The sequence below is a fragment of the Cervus elaphus genome, chromosome 15, assembly GCF_910594005.1.
Source record: "Cervus elaphus chromosome 15, mCerEla1.1, whole genome shotgun sequence".
Taxonomy (NCBI): Eukaryota; Metazoa; Chordata; class Mammalia; order Artiodactyla; family Cervidae; genus Cervus; species Cervus elaphus.
In genome coordinates, this window is record NC_057829.1 from 27,958,023 (window position 1) to 27,984,939 (window position 26,917).

A 26,917-nucleotide genomic window follows, 5' to 3' on the forward strand; every position below is an offset into this window, starting at 1 on the left:
AGAGAGAGAGGAAAGCAGAAGGCCTACAAAGTCGGGAGGAAAGATGAAACCCTGAATCATAAAAGCAAGCAAAAATCAACCCAGTACGTCAAAGCAAGCGAAGAGAGGACCCCGCGGTGGTAGGAAAACCGCTGTAGCGAGAGAACACGAAGGACCCAGAAGGTCTCTCCCAGAACCGGGTCGCCGCGGCTCTCCGCCCCGGCCACGCCCACCATTGTACAGGCGCGCGCACGCCGCGGCCACACGGGCGCGAGCACGCCGCCGCCCTAGTCGTTGAAAACGCAGCCGCTTCAGTTGGGGGCGGGGCTGTAAAGTGCCAAAGCCGCTGAGGTAAGTGGTCGAGGGCTCAGGGACCCTCGGGAGCTTGCTGGAAAGGGAGCTGATCCCTGGGATCCTACCTGCAGGGACTAGTAAAGTGGAGAAAGGAGGAGGAGGAACTGGAGCCTGCCGCAGAGGGCGTGTAAAAGGAAATTTCCTCAGGCCGCACGAGACAATTGCGCATGCGGGCCAAGCCATGGCGCCTGCGCAATGGGATGGCGCCAGTGGTGTCGCCCCCTGGAGACCGGGGAGGTGGGGTGAGGTGGAGGTCGGCGTGGGTGTAGGGTTATGGCTTGGAGTTAGCTTGGGAACAGCTGACATTCTGACCCATCCCCTCCTCAGCCCCTTTCCACCCAAGCTGTTTTTAGCTGCGGCATCTTTTTGATTGGTAATCCAGCTATTTGGAATGATTTCTGATGATGGAGTTTAATGATTGCTTGTCTTTTTGATAAGGAAACTTTTTAAAAAGGATTCTTTTCAAGAATATAAGCATGTATCTGTTAGGAAGGAAAGTGGTTTATGAATACGAGGTCATCCCTATCATGCATGAAGTAAATGTGTTGATCATCCTGTCACTGTGAACACAACCATGTAGTATCTCTGCTTTCCTGTAAGAATCTCTACTGCCAATAGTTCCAGCTTCCCTTATTGGGTCAAGTCCCAGCTTATTTCATCGTTAATATTTAAATATTCAACAAAATCTTACTGAGCACCTACCTTGGGCTTGGCAGCCTAATTGGAGAAACAGTTGTGTAAGTAGATCTACAGAATGAGGGAGAAAAACCAGTAAAGGACCAACCCTCCTGACATCAAACTTTTCTATCCTCTGCTAGCCCTGTGTTCTGTCATTTGTTCCTTATTCATTCAGGAAACACTAATCCAGGTTCTGTGCTAGGCCTTGAGAGTAGAAAAACAACTCCTTCCCCTTTTCCTAAGAAAAGGGTTCTTCCTAAGATCATTAACCTTAAAATGAAAGTATGGGGTGCATTTTCCCTCTTCCTGAGCATGCACTTTCCATTCTAAGAGACATTTGACATTGACACTCTGTGTCAAATGGAGAGAATTAAGACTTTTCCCATGAGTGTGTTGAAACATAATAAGTATGAAAAACTGGAATCTGCAGAGGAAAAAAAGATTCAGGACTAAATATTCATTGGTAGTTTTGGATAGCTGTCATTTACTGTGCCTATAAGTGTTCCAAATGCTTTAGTTATGTTTACCTTCCTGACACCTATGATGTAGGTACTATCATTATCTGCATTCTATAGATGAGGCAGCTGAAGAGCAGAGAGGTTGAGTGATTTGTCCAGAATCAGACGGCAAATAAAGCCAGGATGTGAACCTGGGCCAAGAGGCTGCAGAGTCTGAGCTCTTAGTCACTGTGCTGTTTCACCTCTCACATAGTACATTTTGTTTAGTCACTCTGTCATGTGTGACTCTTAGCGACCCCAGGACTATAGCCCACTAGGCTCCTGTCTCCCCATGGGATCCCAGGCAGGAATACAGGAGTGGGTTTCCATTTCCTTCTCCAGGGGATCTTCCCAACCCAGGGATCGAGCCCATGTCTCCTGCATTGACAACTGGATTCTTCACCACTGAGCCACCTGGGAAGCCCATATAGCACATGACAATGCAATAAAGCCATTGCTTAAAAAATGGCACAACAAATAAGCTGAAGTCTGTATGCCTATGTGCAAAATGGGGGGATTGGATTAGATGATCTTTAAGGAATCTTGTGGTTCCTGTGAAATGTTAACTCATTTAGCAAACATTTATTTAAATCAACAGCTACTTGGTATAAGCCAAGCATAATGTTTGGTCTTGGTGATCAGAATGCCTGCCTTTATAGAGCAGTTCCAAACTAGGGTTTATTGTGAGTTTCACTTTAACTTTGGTTACCACCTGCTGGTAGCGTTCAAAATTTAACCTAAATCTTTAAAGCTAAAAATTACTTAGGTAATCTTTCCATCTCAGCAGAAAACTGCTTATATGTGTTGAAGTTAGTGCTAATTATGCCCTCCACTTTTCAACCCTGGCTGTTTTATGTCTTGAATGATAGTTCTGAGTTTGAAAGAAAAACTTTTCTTTTTATATAGAAAACATAAACCTTTTAGAATCTTCTGTAAATGTGTAGTGTAAGCTTCTATTTTGTTTTGAACTCTTTAAAGGAGACATGTATTTGGTACAGATTTTCTCATTTACATTTGGACCTTTTGATTTTTTAATTTGATATAGTATTAAACACTCACAGCCCCTCTAATTCCTAATAGGCCGTGATTCTAAGCTCATTCTTGAACTATTTTGTTCCAGTTTTGGGACGCCACCGAGTGATCAATTTGGGTATTACATTTGGATGAAAAAAATTTTTTTAAATTAAAGGACCAATATGTATTTCCTAACCATTCCTCTTCCTTGGGAACAGAACACAGTGTTATTCTGGAATTTTATTTGGAAAATTTTATAAGTGAGTTTCTTGGTGTGGCTTGGTCAGGATGTATCCAAGACAAACTGTCCCATGAGGCATGGTTGTTTTATCCTCATATAATTTATTTCCTCAGTCAAATTGCTACCTTGGCACTGCCATATCACCCTTTCATAACCCATAAATCACCCACAGTCAATCCCAAATGACATAAACAGTTTGCTAATGGTAGGAAGTAGTGTTTTAAGTAGAAAAACTAAGAATAAACATATTTTCACTTAAAATCCTGAGTGACATTTTGGCCCAAGGAGCCATAAAAGATCGTGGGAGTACAGAGGGTAGAAAAATTTGAAACTAATTCTTGACTAAACTGTATGCTGACTTTCATGGTAGTTGGAATGAAATGTTGTCAGTCTCACTTCCATAAACTTGCCAATTGCTGTTTTTCTTTCTCTGTAGTGAAGTGAGAATTCTACTAGAGAGGAAATGGCTGCCTCTTCATCATCCTCCTCAGCTGGTGGGGTCAGTGGAAGTTCTGTCACTGGATCTGGTTTCAGTGTCTCAGACCTTGCCCCACCACGGAAAGCCCTTTTCACCTACCCCAAAGGAGCTGGAGAGATGTTGGAAGGTGATCTCATGCTGCTTTTTGCTGAATAATTGGATTAAGACCTGCAATGAATATTAATTGTAAAGAAGCTATTAAGTGGATTAGTTACAAGTTTGTCCTGATTTCAGCTCCACATTTCATCTCTTGTCCTCATTTCAAAATATCTTTAAAACACAAATCTTTCTCCAGAATTAGAATTTTGGAACTGAAAAAGACTTTGGGAATCCTGGAGGTCATTTAGAGTTATTTAGATCCAGAAAAGATAAAGTGATTTGACCATGTGAAAAGACACAGCACTTGGGCCAGGAATTCCATTAAACTCCTGCTCCAGTTTGCTTTATCCTGGTACCAGTCAGCTTCCCTATGGTTAGTAGGTTTCATATATATTTTTTCTAATATAATTCACCTACAGATAGATGAAGAGATTCTGAGAGAAAATAAAAACCAATCTACTATTCTTCTATGGCCCACAACAGAACAGTGCGGTGTGGTTTCTCAAGCACTGGAGCTGGATTTGCATCAGATCATCCCCCATTTTATTCAGCACAGATTTGCAAACTGGCTGGCCAAGATCAGGGCACAGCCTATAAGCATGAAACAACTTTAATACCTAGAATTCATCAGGTTCATGTCACTTTAGGAGATGGACCAATAAATTCTTAATAGAGAGCATTAAAACCTCCTGAAGAGCTTATTTAAAATGCACATTTCTGGCTCACCTAGAGATTCCAAATTAGTCTAGGTTATAGCACAGGAATCTTCATTTTGACTAACATCCAGGGGAGTCTCATGAAAGAGGCCCTTAACTATTAAACTATTCTTCATACCTTGAAAAAAAAATCAGCAAAGAACCTATTAAAGATTCAAAATCTACTTGATTCTAGCACATCTGTGCTTAATTGTATATTGATCCTTTTTGCTTTAAATATTGCAAATTTCAGTAAATATACTTAAAAATTAATCTGGAAATATCTGAGAAAGGCACAGACTGTAGTTAAGAGTCAGCTTTTTGGGGGTGGTCTTCATTTATATCAGGTATAACAAAAAGCAGAGGTTTGCATTAAGCCAACGCAGACAGAAGAATCACTTGTGACAGGAAAACGTAGGAAGACTGGGACCAAACATAGGAAGACTTTTTAGAATTGGTTCAAATCATGATTGGTGACGTAGACAATCAGATACTGTAGTTAGTGATACATATGAGGTGTATGTATTGATACTTCTGTCTTTGCCCTTTTGTTTTCTTCAATTATGTTAACTGAATACTCAAGCTAACATCACTGAGTCTGGAGGTAGTGAACATCTAGGGCCTTGTTTACCATATTTGGCACTAAAAATAAATTATGACTTAAGTTATATGCTGCAGAGACCTGGCATTAAGGAAGTTTCTCCCAAAACAAATCAAAAGTTGGAGGCACTTAAATTGCTTAATGAGTTTTATGGCAGCAGAAAAGGAATCCTTATTTAACAATGAACCCTAAGATTAAAGTCATTTAAAGTCTAGCTACAGGAGGAATTTAATACAGGCGGTACCTCCTTGGTCTCAGAGCTGTCAGCATTCTTTGTAAGTGTACACCAGATTTCTTGGAAACGTTAAAGAAGAAAGGCTTCTGAGATTAGTCTAAATGCTGATGTTCTAACAAGTGATAGTTCTGTCCACTTTTATTCCACCCCAGTATGCTTCGTGGGGGACTGTGTTGCCTTTCTCCTGTAGAAGGAATTTAAATTGAGTTTAAATTTGCAGTGCCCAGTTTTGGTTTTCTTCCTTGGGTTTAAAGTTTCACCTGTACTTTAAAGCTATTTACATTTAAGGACAAACTATGAAAACTTAGAGGTGGCAGCCCTTGAACTATCCCGAGTCAAGTGAAAAATGTTAAATTGAAAATGGTACCCTTAAATGTGAATTAAAAGGGATGGTAGATTTGGATGCATCCTCCTACTATGTTTATAGGCGGTACTATTATGCAAGTAATCTAATGCTCGTGTACCTGACCATTTTTCTTACAATAGTTTAATGAAATACAAGCATACCTTGTTTTGTTGGGCTTTGCTGATACCAAGTATTTTACAGATTGAAGGTTTGGGCAACTTTGCCTTGAACAAGTATGTTGGCGCCATTTTTTCAACAGCATTTACTCATTGCCTATCTCTGTGTCACATTTTGGCAATGCTGACGGTATTTCAAACCCTCCACCAGCAAAAAGGTTACATTTCCCTGAAGGCTTGATGATGGTTAGCATTTTTTAGCAGTATTTTTTAATTAAGATATGTACATTTTTTCTTAGACATAATGCTATTGCACACTTAACAGACTACAGTATGATATAAACATAACTTTTATATGCAATGGGAAACTAAAAAATTAGTGTGATTTGCTTTATTGCAGTGGTCTGGAACCAGACCTATGACATCTCTGAGATACGCCTGTATGAAAATAGAGTAGGAAGAGTTGCCTCTTCCGAGTGGGAACAAAAGCAATTAGGTGCTGTTTATTATCTTAACAGGTTCAACTTGGTCTTACCTCCTCCCAAGTCTAGGATAATAAACCCAAATAACCTGTACTTAACCTTGTGTACTAACATTTTTGTGTATCTGCTCTCTGATATCAGACACCTCACATAAGCAGTATATTGTACAGGACTTTTCAACATTCCCCTGCCTTTGGCTAGGATTGTCTCACCCAGATATTAGTAAGCAAATTAGAGACTGTCTTTCAGTCCTGAAATGGCTCAATTCTGGTGGCATCGTACGCCACTGGAGCATTAATTATCTGCCATTGCCTCTTTTCCCGCTGTGGGATAATAGTCTTTTAAATGAATTTGTTAGCATCCTATTTATTGGAGTTAACAGTGGTGTTAGATTTGGACAATTTACTGAACTTTTCACCATTTATAACCTTTACTTGTCCCTTAAGAGGAAAGCTGATGTATTGCTACTTGGTGTGTTACAAAGAGTTTGATTACAATTTCTAAATGGAAGACAGATTGCCCCAGGCTGACTCCTCTCTGGAGAAATTCCAGACTTTAGATTGGTACAGATATCACACTAATAGGATGTAGCTAAGAAGCAGTGGACTTTGTGGTTAATACAGAGCTGCAAATCAGCAAAAATGTGTTCCATAGACATACAGAGCAGCAAAGTGATATGCAGGTGCCTTTTTGAAAGATTAGCTTACATCCTTTTGCTTGAAGTTCATTATCAAGGGAAATATGCAAATGTTATAATTTAAGCATTTATCCTAATAACACCTGTGATTGAACGTAAATGGGAGGTAGCACTTTCAAGAGCTTGCAAACAAATCTTGGCCTGGTCCTTAAAGCCAGAATCCCCACTGCCTTGTGTGAGATCCTCAAGTTCAGGATCAAACCACCTGAGAAGAGCTCTAATTCTGTGTGCCTTGCTCTTCCTAAAATAAAACTTAAGTTATAATTTGATTCTTTAATCAAGGGTATGAAAGCTGGCATACTTACACAATTTATTAGGCATAATAAATTGCATCGTTGGTGTCAAATGTTCACACAGTCCCTCTTCCCATAGTGGGATTCATAGTTATTTTCAGTCCATTTCCCTTATTTGAAAAACTCAGTAATATCATTGGCTTACCTAGATCTTTAAACTGGACAGCCAGTATAATATTCAATTAATTGAAAATTAAATTTTTGCTCAGTTTAGATAATGTACTTACAAATGACTTACATTCTGCCAGAGAAATAGGGGTGGGAGGAGGGAGTGGGATCATATCCCATATGACACAATGTTTAGAAAATAAGTTGAATTTAAAGAATAACACTATCCTCAAAGTCTACATCACTATATGAAATTATATTCTGAAATAATACATAATATATATATATAAATACATAATAATTTTCATACATATTATGTATGGAATAATTATATTTTGCACCAATTTTGTAAGATAATATTAGAAGCCCTCTTGGTCGTATATTTAAGCTATTTGAATATAGTATCTATGGTTTTTCTTATTTATCATGAGCTTCTGAAATAAGGTCTGCCTTGTGTGAAACTCAGCATGAAGCCAGAAAATGTTAGTCCTGTCTCCTTGTCACTTAATACCTGGCTGACGGCAGCAACCCATGATTGATGGGTGAGTGCTTGACACCCAGTAGTGTTGGCATGAACCGCCGCCTAAAAAAAGACAGCTGTGTCCTCTCCCTTCATTTGTTTTAGAATTTCTGCAATAAGATCCCTTCCCGAATGGTTTCTGCTACCCCTTGAAATCACATTTTCCTACATGAGTTCTACGTCTTTCAGGGTATGCTTTGTTGTATCAGCCCTTGCCTGATAAGGAATAACATGAACTAGCTTATGTTTCACAATCATCTTCCAAGTACTAGGGTGACTGAATTAGCTACCTTCTTATATCCAGTTCTTGGCATCAGTACAATGCTAGGTTCTGAAATTGCACCATGCTCTTATCAACATCCAAATTGCAGTGTTTTGGTTTAGTTGGAAAATCAAGGTTACAATTTGCGTTTACAGAATGAAATTTCCCAGCAGTGTTTTGTGATGGTCATTGTGATGTAATTTGATATACAAAATATTGACAATAGCTATTTTTCTTCAACTTTACTTTTTAGGATGAAAAGGATTAAGAGTTTTGGTGTACCTTTGTATTTTGAAAGTTTGGGGCCACATGGCCAAGTGTGTTAGCTGTCAGTGTTTGCTTGACATACAAAATAGGAGAACATTAAGAAATTGTCAGGTTAGGATGGGAGCAATGTTGACCAGGACATCAGACTGGGGTTTCTTGTTTTTGTTATTTTAACACTATTTTTAAACTCTTGAACAAGTGTAGGGACTATTTTAACATTCTAGGTATAGAAGAAGTAGCTTTTATAACACAGCAGTGTTAATTCTAAGTGAAACAGAAGCCCTCTTTGTAAACCCTGAAAACTAGACCCTGAAAGTAAAAACAGGGAGAAGAATGGATGTGTTTACTACATTTATCAGAAGCCATTAGATTAAAATGGATTGGAGCAGATTAAAACTTTTCCTCTTCTGTTTGTAGATGGCTCTGAGAGATTCCTCTGTGAATCTGTTTTCAGCTATCAAGTGGCATCTACGCTTAAACAGGTGAAACATGGTAAGCACATGAGTACTGTGTACTTGACTGTGAGAATGAACTTACTAGGGAGTGGAAGGGTGGGAGAGGAGGACTTAGAAAGGTCAGAGTACTCTGTAACAAAAACTCAGCAAGGCTGCTTAAGTGGACTTCCCAAATTGCCTGCAGACAAGAACATTCTACAGTTCTTAATCCACACATAATATTACATTAAGACTTAAATTTGAAGTCAAAGGGGTTAGTTTTCTAGGGGAGTTAATGCTTCCCACTCCTCTTGTATTGCTTTTTCCACTCCTTCCTGAAACCTTCCTTTCCTGTTGTCCTCCACTGTTACCACTGTCTGCATCTTCAGGTATGTCTACCTGGATTCCAAGATCCTGGTAGCACCTTTTCTATTCTATCGTGGCTTACCAGATCTTCATTTATGCATCAGGGAACTCTGTTCCACCACCAAACCAGACTATTTCTCCCCTGAGAACATAATGTTGGGGTGGGCAGGTGTGGGGGGAGCTGCAATTGCTTGTAACCCTAGGTTTTTGGTTTTTTGGGTTTGTTTTTTGTAGCATACAGGATCTTAGTTCCCCAACCAGGGATAGACCCAGTTCCCCCTGCAGTGGAAGCACAGAGTCTTAACTACTTGTAACCAGTCACAAATTTAGTAGACAAGTGGCACGGAGGATAACTACTACTATTTTTTTTAAGATTGTCTTAAATAATTATCCTACAATTAAAAATAAAATATAAAGAAAAGATTTAAGTCTTCTGACAACATAGGGTAAGACCCCATTACTAGAATATCGAGGGGGATAAATCCTTCTAGAAATTATTTTTAAATCAGTCATCATTTTGGTGCTTGGTGTATTATTATTAAAAAATACTATCTCCTCGATTCTTTACAGATCAGCAGGTTGCTCGGATGGAAAAACTAGCTGGTTTGGTAGAAGAGCTGGAGGCAGATGAGTGGCGATTTAAACCCATCGAGCAGCTGCTGGGATTCACACCCTCGTCAGGTTAATCTGGCCTGGATGGTCATCTCGGGTGCACAGCAAGTGCAGGTCTAGCAAGGAACTTTTCTTACAATGTATATAGCCATCCAGAGACTCACGGCTCCATCACTGAATTGTTAATTCACATTCATACTTGGTTTCTCTGTACCTATACACAAGCAACAAATTCTTAAGTGTGTGATCTTGCAGGGAAATTTTTTGCTTATTTGTTTAAAAAAGTATTGAGAATCGGATTTAGACAATCGACATCAGAGAACCAGGAAGTTTGAGTTTAAAAGAGATTTATGAAACTTCACAATCCCGGACACATGCCAGAATTGGCCAGAGGAAAGACATCCCTCCTGTCATTCACACAGTTCCTAGAATCCTCACCAGTCAAGTCCAAGGTCAGGATCTGGGGTTATAAAATACATTTCTGACCTAAAACCCTTCTTTTTGCAGATGAATGTGATTTCGACTCAGGACTTGTCCAAATTAGGAATTTTTTAATGTTTGGGATTTTTTCTATTTTTAGACATCTAATTCTATAGATTCTAACTTTTTCTAACCTCTTCTAGGCATGCCAAATGCTGGCAAAAAGAATTGCTTTTTGAATGTTGAAGTTCTTGTAAAAAATAAAGCAGTGAGCAAAATCCTTTTAAACACAGAAATCCTGAGTTCATCTTGTTGGTGGGCTCTGGCAATTCTGTAGCAAATAAATCCTTTGAAAGAACTCCAAATTGGTTTCTTTATCCTTTCAAAGCCTCAGGGATTTGGGATAGGGGAAAGAGGTCAAATTACTTTTGTATGAAAAGGGAATCTAAAAACCATTTCTCCTAAACAAATGGTAGATTTGCTTCATCTCAGGGATATTTGTCTTTTTAGAAGTATATGAATTTATCATCAATATCTAAGTAGGTGTTTAGCCATGATAAGGAAAAACCTGATAAGCTAAGAGATAATCTTTGTTTTTACTCATGGGACCCCCACATCCACACTACATAGTTAGGAGAATCATTTAGATTGTATGCAAATTTTGCCCCAGACAGAATTTGCTTTTCTTCTCATTAATAACTTGTTCCTGACCTGCTTAGAGTTGGTTAATTATGAATAAATAAAATCCCAGTAGCAGTTGGCCTTAATCTCAGGAGTTCAGAATATTTTAATATACTTCATGACAGGGAGGTGGTGACCTCATTGAGTCGATAAGGAGTCTGAGCACAGGGAAGATAAAGACCTGCACATGGCCACATAGCCCAGACTCCAAAGAAAATCTTGGAACTTAAAACAGGTTGCAGTTGATTGACAATTCAGTCCACTAACCTTGTCTCTGAAGCACATCAGAGCACAAAAATTTCCAGCCCTCAAACTCCTAATTTCCATATAATACTTCTTAACCTAAACGAGTTCCATTATTGAAAGCCGTTGAGTTTCCTAACATTGTCCTTTTGGGTATCAACCATCTTCATGATTACCAAAGGAAAAATTTTAAATACCTAGTCTGCAATAAACCTTTCAATCATATTTTCAGTGACAGTTCAGAAGCAATCACTAGCTTTCATTTGATTTATGTAACTATAGGACCCAGACACTGTATTACCTCGTCTTTACCCTCTGGCATTGAACTTAAAGAATTTTTGACTCTCTCAGTTGTACATTTCTTTTCATGGCCTTAGAAATTGAAGAGATCTATAGAGTTCAGTGGAAATACTTTCTGAAGCACCTTTTCCAGTGACCATCAGCTTCTCTTAGAGTGCTGCCGGAAACAAGAGCCTCACTGAAGACGGCCCCTCCCTCTCTGCACCTTTCTGTTGGTCATTATGTCTCATCCATAACTCCTGTTACCATGCTCTGGGCTTGAAGATGGACCTGTTGTTCATCTTTCCTCAGTTCTGCACTCATTATGTTCCAGTCACTCAAAGGAATTAATTATAGTCCTTTCAGTAACACTGCAAGATGTGTAAAAAAAAAAAAAAAAAAACCCTAATACAGATGAACTTGAAGCTCAGAGAAGGCATTACTACATGCCCAGGCTCCCTAGCTAAGTAAGTGGCCAAGTCTGGATTTGAACTGAGTGTGCCAGACTCCAAAGCTGAGATTATTTTATATATAATATATAATTGAAAGGTTTACATACACACACACATATATGTATCATGCTTCATCCCACTGACCCCAACCCAGTGCCTTGTACAAAGAAAAACCCTAAAACTTTTTTTTTTTTTTTTTTTAATGATAAAATGAATTAACTACCTGGAGGAAATAAACCTTATTACCACCCTCCCTGCTTCCTCTCCGAGCTTGGTGATAAGGTGATAAGGAACAGCCTCTTCCTTTACGGACTGATAGGAAGTAGCTATGTCAGTATCTACATAACCTTTTAGGATTTGGCATGATAAAGTTAGATGCTTAATGGATACATACCTAAGTGTGCAAGGAGGAAGACAGGGAAGATGGCAGCTAACAGCCAGGATTTCACAGACAGCCACCATCTTAAAGCTGATGGTAACGAGTGTTTCAGTGCATAAAACACTTTGCAGTTTCATAAATGTCTCATCTTGAGTCCCACATCAACCCTGTGAGATAAATGAGGCCGGCAGTTAACAGTTGAGGAAACCAGTACAGAGAAGGTAAGGTACCAAGATTATTAACCAAAGTATAGTTAATAATATAGGCCTTTCAAACCTTTATGCCTTCTAGTTCGTCATACACCAGAAAATGTGAAGGCAGAATTTGCTAATAAAGATTGTTCATATCAGTTTAATACATAATTCCATATAAGTGCCTTGTCTCATGGTAATGAGACATAAATAGTAAACTTACATAAAGCTGGTTTTACTTTTATGAAGTTAAAAATCTTACTTTTTGACTTTAATTGTCTAAGATCAGCATTGAAGTCCTCAGTTTTCACTGATAAGCTTAAGTGCTTTATTTGTTAGTGCCATCCTATGCCTGATACTCACCTGGAATGACAGTGGTCTGGAACTCTAAATCAAGTTTCTAACCCTAGGATCTCTCTGCTCAGTCCATTTACTTGAAGCCTTCGGCTTCCCTTCCCCGGCATGATTGGGAGTCCTTGAATTCCTTGTTCCCGATCAGAACACCAGATACTGAAGTGGTTGAAACTTTGGACCTTAAGGCCAAGCCAAAGGTAGAAGAAGAGAGAGGACCAGGAGATGCCTATCATCCATAAGAAAGAGGAGGAACCTGCCCAAGGACATGGTTCCCTTTCAGGCAAACCCAAGAGACACTACACTTGGAGGAGAAGGCAGTTATGCTTCTCCCTCTCCTTTTGTCAGACCACCTAACCTTGCCTAAAATATCTTTCCTGGCTGCCTTGTAATTACCCAAAGTTCCAAGCAAGACAAATCCTCTCCACAAAAGAGGTACAGGGTTTAACTAACAGATACTTGGGGAAGTTTGGGGTTGCAGGCAGAATACAAATGATGCCGGATCTCTGGGTTCCCAGAGCTGAGTTGGGATGGAGATGGTACCAAGAGTGAAGAATGGGAGGAGGAGGCTGGAACCGGCCCCTGTGCTACTAGCCTGCCTTCTTATTTTGCATCTGGTCGAAGAGGGAGTCTCAGAATTTAGAGCTGAATGGAAGAGACCTTAGAGACCATCTAGTTCATCCCCGTGGTTAACAGGATGTCAGGCCCCTATGTGTCTCATTGCTTTATGTATATTCAGTACCTAGAACACTAGCTGGCACATAGTAGGTGTGCTGCAGGTATTTATTGAGTGAATGGAAGTATGAATTTGTTGTATGTTTACCCTCATGTAGAAGCTGGGCTAGCTATGGTGCAGCATCCATACTGGAGAAACACCTAAGGTAATTAACTGACAAGACAATAAGCCAGAGCCCAGCCCAGAGCTCTCTGTAATGCTGTACTGACAGGTGGAAGCTGTGTCCTAAACAGCCATGGGAGGAGCCTGGGCAAATGATGTTGGTGGCTCCCTGCCTTCCTCATAGGCTCCGGCACACAGGCCCAGTGGTGGTTCCCCACGTCAGCATCCACAAGCTGCTCTCCACCTCTCCAGATACTCTGATTTCTCCAGCCTCTCCAGCTCCCTAGAGAAGCTGTTTCCCCAGAATCCACTTACTTCGTATTAATAATATAAGCTCTTTAGGGAAGGTAATGAAACAACATACAGTTTATTAACAGGAACAACAGCTGCTGTTGCTGCTGCTCCTGCTGCTAAGTCACGTCAGTCGTGTCCGACTCTGTGCGACCCCATAGAAGGCAGCCCGCCAGGCTCCTCTGTCCCTGGGATTCTCCAGGCCAGAATACTGGAGTGGGTTGCCATTTCCTTCTCCTGTGCATGCATGCATGCTAAGTCACTTCAACCGTGTCCTACACTGTGCAACCCCAGTGACAGCAGCCCACCAGGCTCCTCTGTCCACAGGATTCTCCAGGCAAGAATACTGGAGTGGGTTGCCATCTCCTTCTCCAAAGGAACAACAGAGAGGATGTTTATTTCCATATGTCTTTTATTCATTTACAGACATTTACTGAGCACTTACTCTGTGTCTAGCATCTGCTAAATGCTGAGGATATGCTGTCAATCAAGACACAGTCATCAGCTTTGAGTTTATATAAATATATTAAAAGAGATAAAAGAGTAGTTTTCAGTCTAAAAACTGTCTGGTATCAGAAACCATGTAAAATCAGAGACAGCTAACCCAGCTGAGCAAGGGTCAGAGAAGACTTCCTGGAAGGATGCTGTTTAGGCTAAGACCTGGAGAACAAGTAGGTGGGGTGAGAAGGAAGGACTTTCTAGATGGAAGGTACAAAATATGCAAAGGCCCAAGAGTGAGGAAGGGCATCATCCTTCTGTGGGGCTGCGGGTGCTTTGTTATGGATGATTCATAAAGACAAGAGATGAGACAAAACTGGACCTGATGGGTTTTGCTAAGGAATTTGAACTTCAACTAGAGGACAGTGGGGAACTATTAAAAGGTTTGAAGTAGCGGAATGACAAGATCTGGTTTCAGTTTAGAAATCTTAGCTGCAAGGAAGGAGAAGGCAATGGCACCCCACTCCAGTACTCTCGCCTGGAAAATCCCATGGACGGAGGAGCCTGGTAGGCTGCGGTCCATGGGGTTGCTAAGAGTCAGACACGACTGAGCAACTTCACTTTCACTTTTCACTTTCATGCATTGGAGAAGGAAATGGCAACCCACTCCAGTGTTCTTGCCTGGAGAATCCCAGGGACAAGGGAGCCTGGTGGGCTGCCGTCTGTGGGATCGCACAGAGTCGGGCATGACTGAAGCGACTTAGCAGCAGCAGCTGCAAGGAACAGTGGCAAACAGTGGTGATAAGACCCAGATCCTTTTGGAAGCTGTCGTGGAAATCCAGGGGAGACCTAACTGCAACCTTAAAAATGTGGAGACAAGAGGATAGATTTTAACTTGAGAGCTACTCAAGGAATAGCCTATGTGGGACTTGGTGGCTCGTCAGACTTGGAGAATTCAGGTAGGACACCTGGGTTTTGGGTCTCAATAGCTGATGGACAGGATTCTTTATTCTCTGAGACAGGGATACAGGGAGAGATGTGGATTCAAGGAGATATCTGGCAGGTGACTCTGGTCTATAGCTCAGGAGAGTGATCTGGGCTAGAGTTAGATTTGGGACTCTCTATGGCAGCCCACTCCAGTGTTCTTGCCTGGAGAATCCCAGGGACAGGGGAGCCTGGTGGGCTGCCATCTGTGGGGTCACAGAGAGTCAGACACGACTGAAGTGACTTAGCAGCAGCAGACTATCTCTGGGTTTCCCTGGAGGCTCAGAGGCTAAAGCGGCTGCCTGCAATGTGGGAGACCTGGGTTCAATCCCTGGGTCGGGAAGATCCCCTGGAGAAGGAAATGGCAACCCACTCCAGTACTCTTGCCTGGAGAATCCCATGGACAGAGGAGCCTGGTAGGCTACAGTCCACGGGGTCGCAAAGAGTTGGACATGACTGAGCGACTTCAGTTTCACCTTTTTTTCTTTTCAAACTATCTCCAGACTAGAGATGTGCAGCCAAAGGTGGGCATGAATGGCACTGCCCAGGGAGAGAACCCAGAGTGAGAAGAGAAATGGAGCCTTCTCAGAGCAGGAAGAGAGGAGCCCAGGAAAGCAACTGGCAGGAAGTCACCAGAAATACTGGAAAATGAGGAATATGGCATCAGGGAAACCAGGAGAAAGGACATTTTTTTTTTTTTTTTGAAAGGACATTTTAAGAAGGAGGCTGCTGCAAACACCAGTATCTGGTGTAGCCAAGCAGTTAAGTGACAGGGGTGGAGAAGGCCTTTGGACTTTACCAAGGAGCTTGTTGGTGACTTTGTCCCAAGAGCAGCCACCTAAGTGGTACAGTGGAGGCAGAGCCAGTCTGCTGTGGCTGGGAGAGTGAGTGGAAGGTGAAAACGTGGAGCCAAATCTCGGCAACACTTTTAAGAAGTTCAGTGGTAAGGGGAAGCAAAAATGAGGGGCAGGGAGGGTGACAGTTAAAGGAAGAAACACAGTCAAGACATTTGTTTTTGGGAGAGGCCAGAGAGAGGGCATGATTGAGGGTGTGAGGTCCCTGACAAGTAGGAGGGGTGGGATCCAGAGCCCAGGGGGAGTAATTATTAGAGGGGAGGGAGGGCGAAAGGGTAGCGCTGATGTGGGTAAAGGCAGGTGAGGTGGCAGGAAGTTGAGGGAGTTCCCATCAGAAGGCTCCTATTTTCTCTGTGATGCAGGAGGCAAGTTGGTCTGTGGCCTGTGGCAGGAGGAGGCGGGAACAGTGGGATTGGGAATGGTCCCTATGAAGAATGGGAAGGAGTTGACCAGGGTTAGCTGCCAAGCACATTCAGGGGCCATTTGCAGTTCAAGTCCCTAAATTTGCCATGGCACCAGTCATTGGAGAAGTTTCCCAGGATCTCCTAGCAGCCTGGCAGTAGGAATAGAAAAAAATAAAAATGCATAGTTGGTGGTTACAGTTTTACACGGGAAGCACAAGAGGGTAAGCAAATGGTCTGGGGCTAGTGAGGGAAGGAAGTGAAAACAAGAAGAGGTTACCAGAGAGAGATTAGAAGGGTCAGACATTTCTTGAGGGCCTACTATGTCTCTGAGGACAAAGATGGGGCAATAGTTCCCAAACCTAGCTGTGCCTCAGAATTAAGCTTAATAAAAATACAGACTTGTTGGCCTGATTCCTGGGATCCAACAGGTCTATGATTGGGGGTCTCATGTAACTCTCCTGCAGCCAGTTTAGAAAACACTTAGACCAGTGAAAAACGCAGACAAGTAAACAGAAATATGGAATCTATACAGCACCATAATTCCATGACTCTGGTCTAGATGGGGTGCTGTGGAAGCCAAGAGGGCTTGGTGGTGGGAAGGAAGGGGAGATGACAAGGAAGTTTTCCTAGGGAAGGTGAACCTGGGCTTGAGCAGACTGGTCAGTTGGGGTTAGAGGGGAAGATGCCAGAGGAGCATTCCAAGTACAGCGACTAGCACGTGCATTTGTGGAACTCCAAGCCATTTGGTGTGGCTGGAGCTGAGCCCGTACTGGGGAAGGGTGTGCCCTCTCAGGAGAAGGAAGCAAAAAGCAGACTGTTCTGAGCCTTGCTCTACTTTCCATCAAGACAGCATTTCTCTGACAGGGCCCAGGGTACACCTAAGAGGCCAAGGATCCTGCCCTTCACAATAAATAACTTGGGAAGCAGGCTCCTCAGGGCCCAGAAGCTTAGGCCCCGTAGTCTGGTATAAAGCATCGAAGTGATCTTTACCGGCCACTAGGCAATACTGTCGGAGAAGGCAATGGCACCCCACTCCAGTACTCTTGCATGGAAAATCCCGTGGACGGAGGAGCCTGGTAGGCTGCAGTCCATGGGGTCGCTAAAAGTCGGACACGACTGAGCGACTTCACTTTCACTTTTTACTCTCATGCATTGGAGAAGGAAATGGCAACCCACTCCAGTGTTCTTGCCTGGAGAATCCCAGGGAGAGGGGAGGCTGGTGGGCTGCCATCTATGGACACGACTGAAGCGACTTAGTAGCAGCAGCAGGCAATACTGTTCACAGTACTGTTGCTCTGGCAGAGAAACTAAGCATTTACAGATTTGTACTTATTTACTTACTTTTAGGGGAAGGCAGATGTTCCAAGCTCAGAATTACTGAAAGAACCTCCCTTCTGGGCTCTGAGCCAAACCAGGATAAGAGGCAGTCTGAAGGGATCAAATTTAAAGTATATAGACGTTGTGGACAGATGTTGTTCCCCGCCGACTGGTTTCTCCTCCTTCCTTGCCTGGCCCTGAAGGCCTGAACTAAACTCCCACACCCTCTTCTCCCTCTCCTTATTCTCAGAAATCTCCAGGCATATAAACCACACAAGCATGGGCATTTCATCTGTTTAGCAAACCTAAAGTTCATGCTTGGGGGTTGTTGAAGTCAGATTCTACCCACTTAACTTTTTGCAAAGTCTCCAAAATACAGTAAATCTGGAATATTCTATGAAGTCAGGGCAACTTAGCTCTCCAACATACCGCCTAGAGGACAACCTAGGACCTTCTATCCTGGACCAGTGTTGTTGCTCAGAGAAGACTCAAGGCTCATTCTGTGATACTGCTTCAATGCTCAAGGCTAGAGCGCTTTTTGAAAGCACTCCTGATCATGAAAAGGAAAATCACAGTCTCCCAGCCAGCCTGAGATGCAGCTGGAGGACCCAGGCGCTATTGCCTCCAGAGACCTACGGACTCTGGAGCCAGGAAGAAAGCAAGACATCATCCCCATGCCATCTCTTGGTACAGAGAAGAATTCATTCTGAGAGCAGAGCTAGAAAACAGCAGAAGCGGAGAGGGATGCCCAAGGAGGAAGGCAGCGCTGCGCGGTCTGGGAGCGCAAGCCCTGGCTGCACCCGTCGTTAAGACTTACTCACTCTGCTGCCAACCGGTGGGCGTCCTCACTGGGAAATATGAAAGCAGAGGCTCAACCTCAGAGTTCTACACCTCTTCATGACCCTGGGGAATCACTGAATCTGAGAACAGAGAAACCATCATCCATCCTGAGTTTTTGCAGTCTCTTTTGAGTCCTGCTGGCTCTGTGGCCAAAATGAACCTTCCATGAAAAAAGAGTTCGGCTCCTAGAAGGTGTCAATCTAACACTCTTCAGTTGAAAAGCTGCTGAGGGGAGGAGGACTCCCCTGGTGGTCCAGTGGCTAAGACTCTGCGCTCCCAATGCAGGGGCCCTGGTTCAGTCTCTGGTCAAAGAACAAAGATCCCACATGCTGTAACTGAAAAGATCCTGAGTGTCACAAACTAAGACCCAATGCAGCCAAATAAATTAATTAATGTTTTCAAAAAGAAAAAAAGAAAAGCTGCCAAGGGGGATAGGAAAGGCCTCAGTGAGTGAACATGAGGGCCCAGGCCCAGCACCCACGCCTCTCACTTGGCACATAGGCTCTCGGGTAGGTACAGGTCATGTCCAGGCACTGGAGACTCAAAGAACGTTCATCATGGTTAATACGTAGTGAGGAATTACTATATGTGGGACACTGTGCTAAGCACTTCAGACACATAATGCCATTACTTACTGGGAGAGGGTAGCAGAAAGGCTATGTGGGGCAGAGGAAGCCACCAAGAGATGGCAGGAAAGAATCCCATAGTCTAAGAGCTGAAGGGCCTTGGCAACTGTATTCCTTTGGGCTAGGGCTGCCAATAACAAAGTACACAGACTGAGTGGCTTAAACAACAGAAACTTAATTACCTCATAGTTTTGAAGTCTGGAAGCCCAAGATCAAGATGCCACCATGGTTGGTTCACCGTGGTTGGTTCCTGCTGGAGATTGAGGGAAAGGATCTGTTTTAGGCCTCTCTCCTTGGCTTATACATGATCACCTCCTCTCAGTGTCTCTTTACATCATCATCACTCGTGCACGTCTGTGTCCAAATCTCCCTTTTCTTTAAGGATGCCAGTCATCATCTTAGATTAGGGCTCACCCTACTGACCTCATTTTAACTTGATTACCTTTATTAGGTTCTATCTCGAAGTGGCTCAGTGATAAAGAACCCTTCTGCCAGGGCAGGAGATGTGGGTTCGATCCTTTGGTCGGGAAGATCCTCTGGAGAAGGAAATGGCAACCCACTCCAGTATTCTTGCCAGATTCCAATGGAAAGAGGAGCCCGGTAGGCTACAGTCCATGGGCATGCGAAGAGTCGGACATGACTTAGTGACTAAACAACAACATCTCCAAATAAGGTCACACACTAAGTTACTGGGGTTAGGACCTCAATATATAAATTTTGAGAAGGGACACAATTACTCCTGTAACAGCGACGATGTTTAACCAAACCGTGTCCTTTTATAATTGAGGATATTGAAGTCTCAAGTGAGCAAGTGACTCACACAGGGTGGCACAGCAAATTGGCAAACTTAAAACTAGACCCCAGGTCTTTGGGAGCTGCAGGCTTTGTGCTTATTTCCCTGGAGTAGCAGTAGTGCCAGCTTTGGGAAGTTCCTTCTCTCAGAAGGGAATCCCTGAGCTTGGACAAATCTGGGAAGCACCCAGTCGAATCTCTTTATCAGCCTGTGGTGAGGACACACTAAAACTCTCTTACAAATCCAGATTTGGGAAAAGACTCTGAAATGCTAGAGTGGAAAAACCCTTATTAATGGAGCATAATATAAGCACCAGGGTTTATTTTCAATGACCAGGCCCCTCATTAAGGAGGCAGACATGTAGCTGTCATAAAGGAAGAGCTTTGCTGCTTATTTGCTGCCCCCAACAGCTCAGGTTGCTGAGTACAGCTGGGTGGTGCTGGCTGCTCACAGACTCCCCCACTGTTTACTCTCTGGGCTTACCTCTGCCTCCAGGCTGGCATCTGGCCTCTCTGCAATCAGTTGTGACAACTCACTAAAAAGAGTCTTTTGCAAGTCTCATGCAACATGCAGGAGCAACATGAGTTGAAAAGCCTTGCTCTTGCAGTTTCAAAAACAAGGAGGCAAAAATTGAGATTGAATATAGTACGGAAGTGTGGGTGACACCAAACCGCAGATGAGTTGATAGGCTGTGGGGAAGGAAGTGAAAAGTTCACCTTGTCCTTCCCTGTAACAGAGGGCTGTTGGTTTTGTAGAGGTTTGCTTTTTTAAAATCTTTTCATTCAATAAAAATAGCTCGGTAGGATAACATATTATAGCATTCGTGGAAATAAAAACTAGGAACCACATCATACAATGTTCTCCTCCAAACCTGGCCCTGGTTTCCCAGGCAGCTCCCAGTTCCTTCTGATTTATGCAGCAGCCGTGGAGGCCCTCGCCCCATCCCAGGTGGAGGCTGGCCTTCAGGGAGGAAGGGAGGAGGTGGTTCAGAGTTATCAGCTGTTTCCCTTGCTTCTGAGCCAAGACCCTCGCCTCAGCTAGAAACCCAACTTTGTCCCCAGTGTCTGCCTTCCGCACCGTGAAAAGTTTCCATCACAAAGGGCTGATTCAGGAAACCAAGGTTAGAAGCAAACGGTCTTATTTGAAAATGGTGAAGGCCAGCCAGGTTTTGGGCTTCCTGCATTGATTGCTCTCCCGGGGCCTGGGACCAGCCCGGCAGGGTGGGGCCCTGCAGCTCTGCAGGTTACAGGATGTGAAAGTGGGGACTGAGGTTAGGAAAAAGAATAAAAGGCTAGGACCAGAACACACCCAGCAGAAGGCCATGTGCAGTTCTCCTCTTCAGGGTTTCCTGTGGGTACACTGAGAACATTGTGTTCTGGCTGTGAACTTACCCAGCTGAGCAGGCTCCAGATTCGGCCCCTGGGTCCTAGTGCTGCCTCTCACTAGCCTCAGCCTTTACTCACCTGCACCACATGAAGCCCACTGTGGGATCCCAGGAGGCCACTTCCACTGTGCCCTCCCTACTGCGTGAGGCCCCACGACCAGACTGTGGGCACTGATGTTTCCAATCATCATGAAGCGTCCTCAATTTGCTTTGCATTGTCACGTAACAACATCTCATGTTCCTCATGACAAAACATCCTTCAGATGACAAAACTGAGGCTCTGGGAAACTGGGAGGAACAACCAAAATCAGAAACTCAAGGTTTTTGTACCCAGATGTCCTGACACTTTATTGTTCAGTTGCCCAGTCGTGTCAGACTGTTTGCGACAACATGGACTGCAGCATGCCAGGCCTCCCTGTCCCTCACCATCTCCCAAAGTTTGCCCAAGTTCATGTCCACTGCATCAGTGATGACATCCAGCCATCTTATCCTCTGACACCCTCTTCTCCTGCCCTCAATCTTTCCAAGCATCAGGGACTTTTCCAATGAGTTGGCTGTTCACATCAGATGACCAAAATACTGGAGCTTCAGCTTCAGTCCTTCCAATGAGTATGCAGGGTTAATTTCCTTTAAGATTGACAAGTTTGATCCCCTTGCTGTCCAAGGGACTCTCAGGAGTCTCCTCCAGCACCACAGTTCAAAGGTATCAATTCTTTGGCGCTCTGCCTTCTTTACTGTCCAGATCTCACAAACATGTGTGACCAACTGCGAAGTCCATAGCCTTGACTATATGGACTTTTGTTGGCAGAGTAATGTCTTGCTGTGCAAACCTGACACTTTAGGGATAACTATTTTAAGACCAGCACACTTCAAATCATTAAAATGAATGTAAGCCTTTACCCTCAAAATTTCTCTCCAGACGAATTTGAGGAAAAAGTGATTTCCTAACAAATTCTCCAAAACAACTGAAAGCTCAGGCATGTGGTGTAGAACTGTCCAGAGGAGCTTGGAGAGCCCAGTGCTGTCTGCCCTGTGCCTCAACCCCCTGGAACTGCCACCAGGATCCTGTGTGAAGCCCCACAGCAGGCCTGGCTTGTTCAGGGCCTGGGTAGGTCTTGAAACTCAGAGGAGTATGCTGGGCCCCAGCCCCAGGAGCCAAGAATCAATGGGCCAGTAGAGCAGGGAAGGGGCCTTAGGAGGGGGGTGGAAGCACTCTGGTTAGAAGAGATTTTTACAATTTTCAAAGTGAGTTCTGGATTGTCAATTCCTCTACTAGACGGTAAGCCTCTTTTTCCAAATCATCCTTGTATCCTGGGGGTATGCTGGTTCTTGGTAAACAGTTGCTGAACCACCTGAATGGAAATCTCTCACGGGAAGGAAGGCCGTGCCTGCAGCTATGGAGCAGTCATTCCCAACTGCACATTGAGCACCTACTGTGTACTAAGTAAGCACTGTTGATAAAGGGCACACAATTGCTAAAAACAAACATACAAAAGGAAAGGCAACCATGGTGTTGGCCCCTCCCAGAGATCAGAGTCTTCTGGAAAGAAAGGCATTCAATAAGCAAGAACAATTCCAAGGGTCCAGGGTTATCCTAGAGCAAGTCCAGAGTGCTGTGACCGCGTGCAGAGCAGGGAGACCTAAGGACGCTGAGGACCCAGAAAAGTCCTTGAGGAAGAGCTCTTCAAACTGAGACCCAAAGGGGAGTTAGGAATTAGCCAGAGGAAGGAGGCTGGGAAAGGGAGCTTCAAGCAGAGGTAACAGAACTTGTGAAGACCTGAATTTAAAGAGCCAGTGGCTCACTCAAAGAACTGAGAAATGTCTTCTATGTCTCCAGAACCCCACCAGTGGGAACTCTAGTTCTCACTTCAGGGTCGAGTCCAGCCGCTGTTACTGTCCATGAGAAAGGAAACCTGCCACCTCCCTGTGGCCTTCCCCTAGGCTCTAGGCTCCAGGCTCCAAATCAGAGGAATCCTAAAAACTGCCTGGGATATATCTTGAGGCAGAAAGGCCATGAGCGTGGCCTGAAAGGGCAGGTACTAGTCCAGGCACGGGGACCCTGAGCTGAGATGCTGGGCAAGTCACTTCCCAATTTCCAGGATTTATGTACTCTCAGTAGGTAGCCTGACACTCAGACCTTCCTGAATTAATAATGAATGACTGCAGTTTCCATCTGGAAAAAGATTTCTTCCAATGCTAAGATTCTGGGTTTGAGACCCACATTCAGTCCTTCCCAGGATTCTTCTGGCAACAGAAGTGCCAAGAAAGGAATGAGTACACTGACCAGCACACCCGCAGCCAATGTTTGTTGAATGAATGTGTGATTGCTCTCCCTGAAGTCACCCTAGAAGCTTTGATGGATCCTTGCTTCTCTTAGCAGCTGCTCTGATCTCTATCACTCCTAACCCTGTGCAGTCATTATTGCCCACATACTTCACAGGCAGACATCAGATTTAGTGGTGAAAATAAATCCTAGATCTTGTCTTTAGGATCCATCCTAGAGGAAGATGATAAAAGATGACTGCAGGAAGCTGAGAGGCAGTGTAAGGAAAGAAGAGAGAGGACTAAGATGGTCAGAGTCTGAAAATCAGTGCGCATTCTCACGTAACACTCCCTGTCTTAGAAACCCCAAACTTTCCCAGTGCTCTGCCCCCTCCAATGAGCAGCTAAAACTCACCAGAGCTGGCTTGGAAGAGCTCTGGAAATGAACAAGTGCTCCCTGAGCCACCAGTCCCCTGACTGCCCTGAATCAGGCACTGTGGTAAGGGCAAGAGTTCCCAGCTGGGCACACCCTGAAATGCATTTTCCCTCTCCTGTGGGTTTCCAGGCTAGCCCACAGAAGCCTGATTCATCCACAACCACACTGAAACATAGAATTAATTCCAGCTATACCCTGGGTGAGCTAGGCCATTATGGCAACCAAACCACCACTTACAGCATTATTTTGATGGGAAAATGTGTTCTGAGCTCCAAGCAACCAAATTATAAGTGGGACACAGGCACACCCAGGTTCGAATCCCAGTTTTAACACGTCCTAACCATGCGGTCAGGGGCAAGGCACTATCTTCCCCAGACTCAGTTTCTTGATTTGTAAAAGAACACTTCCTTTAGGAGGCTGGAGTGCTGACTGAATAGGCCCCTGTGAAACTGCCCCGTGGCAGACGTCTCCCCCTTTCCTTTCACAGGCGCTTTTGGGGAGACATGGAGGTAGGACTCCCAACACAGTCCCTCTGCGGAGGGTTTACCCAGCGGGCACGGTGGCAGCCCTAGCACTGGACTCAGGCTCAGAGCAAGTGTTCACGGGATAAACTGAGCTGCTGTCTTAGAAATCACAGAACATTCCTCATCTTTGACCTTCTCCAGGCTTTGATGGGCTTATCTGAGCCAAGAAACTTCTCCTGCCCCAACTCAGCTCCCTCTTTCCCAATCTCTCCATGAACAGCAGTGTTCTGGTTTCCTTTGCTCCCGTTTCTAGTCTGATTTCCTTTACTTTGCCTCCAGAAGGGGCCAGAAGCCCTGACCTTTCACCAGAGCCTGGACGTGTGCCCACAAGAGCAGGCAGGGGGCGGGCAGAGACCCAGGCCACACCTGCAACCGGCCAGTGGAAGGCTGGCCGACTCCTCCTGCTGCCTTTGGTTCTGGCCCCTCCTTGCTCTGTTTATTTCCAAGCTGCAGCAAGAACGGTCTGTACTCAAAGGATGGTGAAACAGCCAAGGAATCCGTAGGGTCCTAAAGGTCGACCTTCTTCCTTTCCTTGCCCTTGTTCCCAAAAGTTAGTTTCCTGGCCTTGGGCTCCTTGTCCCCTACCCAGGGTCACAGGCACTGTGGCGGTCAGTCACCTTGAATGAGCCTCTCCTACGCTGCCCCATGCTTCCACAATTGTTTCCACAGCCATCCTCACTTCTCCCCATCTGGAACCACAGAGCTGTCCCAGATCCTCCCTCCCTCTGTCCAGATCTTGTCAGCGCCCTCTTCTCACTGGGTCTCCATGCCCACCTCTATCTAACCCAAAACCCAGTTAGCAGTCCTGCAATAGCAAAAAACCCCAAAAATCTCTTGTGAGAGTAATACAAGCTCATGATAAAAATCCAATTTCCAGTGTCTCTACAAAGCAAAATAAAAGTAACCTTAGTTTTTAACCTGAAAAGCAAAAAAAAGATATGAAGTGAAAAAGTAAAAGCCTTTCCCTCCCCTCCATCCCTCAGAGATAACCTCTGTGGACAGTATCCGTCTAGATGTTTTCTCTGCACATGTGTGTGTCTGCTGGGGAGTGTCCTCTGTTTTTCTTTCAGAATGAGATTAGAGGATACAAATTGTTCTGCAACTTGTCCTTTTTTACCTAACAACATATCTTGGGCATTTTTCCAAAACTGACCTCACTCTTTTTAACATCAACATAATGCTCCATGATTTGGAGCTTATTTAACTGTTTGCCACAGACACTCAAGGTGGTTTTCAGTTTTTTCTGTCACTATCGAACTTGCTCTCAGCCTCTGGTCTCAAGCCTCCAATCTGCCTTCCACACCGCTGCTGGATTGCAACACCCAGTCTATCATTCCTCGATCAGATGTCTTCCTTGCATTAGGGTTATACACGAGGTGTCTTATCTTTCCTCCTAGGTCTTAAGCTCAGGACAGGGTGTTAGCCTTAGAGGTCCTGGCAAGGACAGCCTATAGACTGTGCAGTTTTTGAGCCAATCTCAGTGCTGCCCTGGGAAAGTGGAAGGAGGTTCTCAGGCCACGTGGATATTCATTTTCTTTTTCATATTTGTATGCTGACAACTCTGGGGGCCTGGCTTGTGCCAGGCACTGGAGCTCTGAGATGAAACAGATACAGATCCCAGCCTCTCAGAGCTTGCAGTTCAGTGGGAAAGACAGGCATTGTACATCCACACAGATAAATACATGGATAATTACATATGGGATGAGGGCTTTGAAAGGAAACAACCAAGGAGATGGGATGGGGCCACCAGTAGCGAGGGCCAGTGAAGCCGGCAGACCGTGGGATCTGGTTCCCATTCTAGGCCACTTCCCCTTTACTCTTCTCAGCTGATGAGAAGGGAAATCCCCCTTTCAGTTTTAACTTTCTGTGACAATAAGACACGCTATCAGAGCTCAGTGGTAGCAGAGTTCCCCAGGCCAAATACTTATTGAGCATATACCACATGTAGATGACATACAGAGGTAGGGGTGTGTGTGTGTTGGGGGGAGTTGTGGTGTTAGGTGTTTAAAGATTTAAAATAGGTGACCTCTGGAGGAGTTTACAACTTGATGGAACATCACACCCAGGAGAGGATCATGTCAATATACATCAGGTGAGAAGAGAGCATAGCTCATCCACAGCTCTGAGAACTGAGCAATAGCTTCATAGGCAAGCAGCTCTGGGCTGGACTCCCTGTCCTGCACTCCCCAGCCAGGAAACATGGAACTTTCCAAGTGTGTTCGAAAAGGGCTCCTGGAGGGCCCGGAGCTGAGACAAGCTTGGAGTATGAGTCAAAAGAGCTAGAAGGGCATCTAGGAAAGATAATCTGTGTGAAGATGGGAACAAGCTGAAGGGAAGATACTTGACTTCACAGAGGAAAAGCAACCCATAGTTCACCTGAGCAAAGTCAACTATACCAGCCTTGAAAGAAAATCCAAGCACAAAAGAGCAGTTTAAGGAGTACAAGCATCCCCCATTCTCCTCCTGGGAGCCAAAGATTTCATGCCCCAGAGAGGGCACCAGATGGGAGAAGACAGAAATCTGTTACCTCTGCAGTCTCACTCCTAGGTCTATGTG

General features: G+C 44.2%; 2 protein-coding genes and 1 long non-coding RNA gene across 9 annotated transcripts in view; 1 reads left to right on the forward strand and 2 right to left on the reverse strand.

Annotated features, from left to right (window-relative positions):
- Positions 1-537, reverse strand: part of ASCC1 (activating signal cointegrator 1 complex subunit 1) — a 104,795-nt gene extending 104,258 nt beyond the window's left edge. For 6 of the 7 annotated variants that reach the window (XR_006345313.1, XR_006345312.1, XM_043925293.1 and 3 more), the window contains exon 1: positions 399-537. The gene's annotated coding sequence lies outside the window, so the exon portion shown is untranslated. Of the gene's footprint in view, positions 1-87; positions 264-398 lie in introns of those variants that run through there. The other variant, XM_043925292.1, reaches the window with a different exon arrangement.
- Positions 224-10,159, forward strand: ANAPC16 (anaphase promoting complex subunit 16). The gene is made up of 4 exons (XM_043925296.1): positions 224-330; positions 3,200-3,368; positions 8,380-8,454; positions 9,333-10,159. Exons 2-4 carry the CDS (start codon positions 3,227-3,229, stop codon positions 9,446-9,448), a joined length of 333 nt encoding a protein of 110 aa, XP_043781231.1. The 5' UTR covers positions 224-330; positions 3,200-3,226; the 3' UTR covers positions 9,449-10,159.
- LOC122708781 lies at positions 3,291-20,728 on the reverse strand. Its single transcript, XR_006345314.1, has 5 exons — positions 20,239-20,728; positions 19,145-19,215; positions 18,314-18,416; positions 11,844-11,995; positions 3,291-3,409 (listed from the first exon to the last, which is right to left on the reverse strand). It is a non-coding gene; the product is annotated as an uncharacterized LOC122708781 (long non-coding RNA).
- Between the last annotated feature and the right edge of the window lie 6,189 nt (positions 20,729-26,917).

Bases quoted from the DNA above. Each gene is read 5' to 3' on its own strand.
- ANAPC16 (XM_043925296.1), top strand. From the start codon at position 3,227: ATGGCTGCCTCTTCATCATCCTCCTCAGCTGGTGGGGTCAGTGGAAGT. The intron at 3,369-8,379 runs GTGATCTCATGC...TTCTGTTTGTAG, and splicing joins AGCTGGAGAGATGTTGGAAG to ATGGCTCTGAGAGATTCCTC. The intron at 8,455-9,332 runs GTAAGCACATGA...GATTCTTTACAG, and splicing joins GCTTAAACAGGTGAAACATG to ATCAGCAGGTTGCTCGGATG.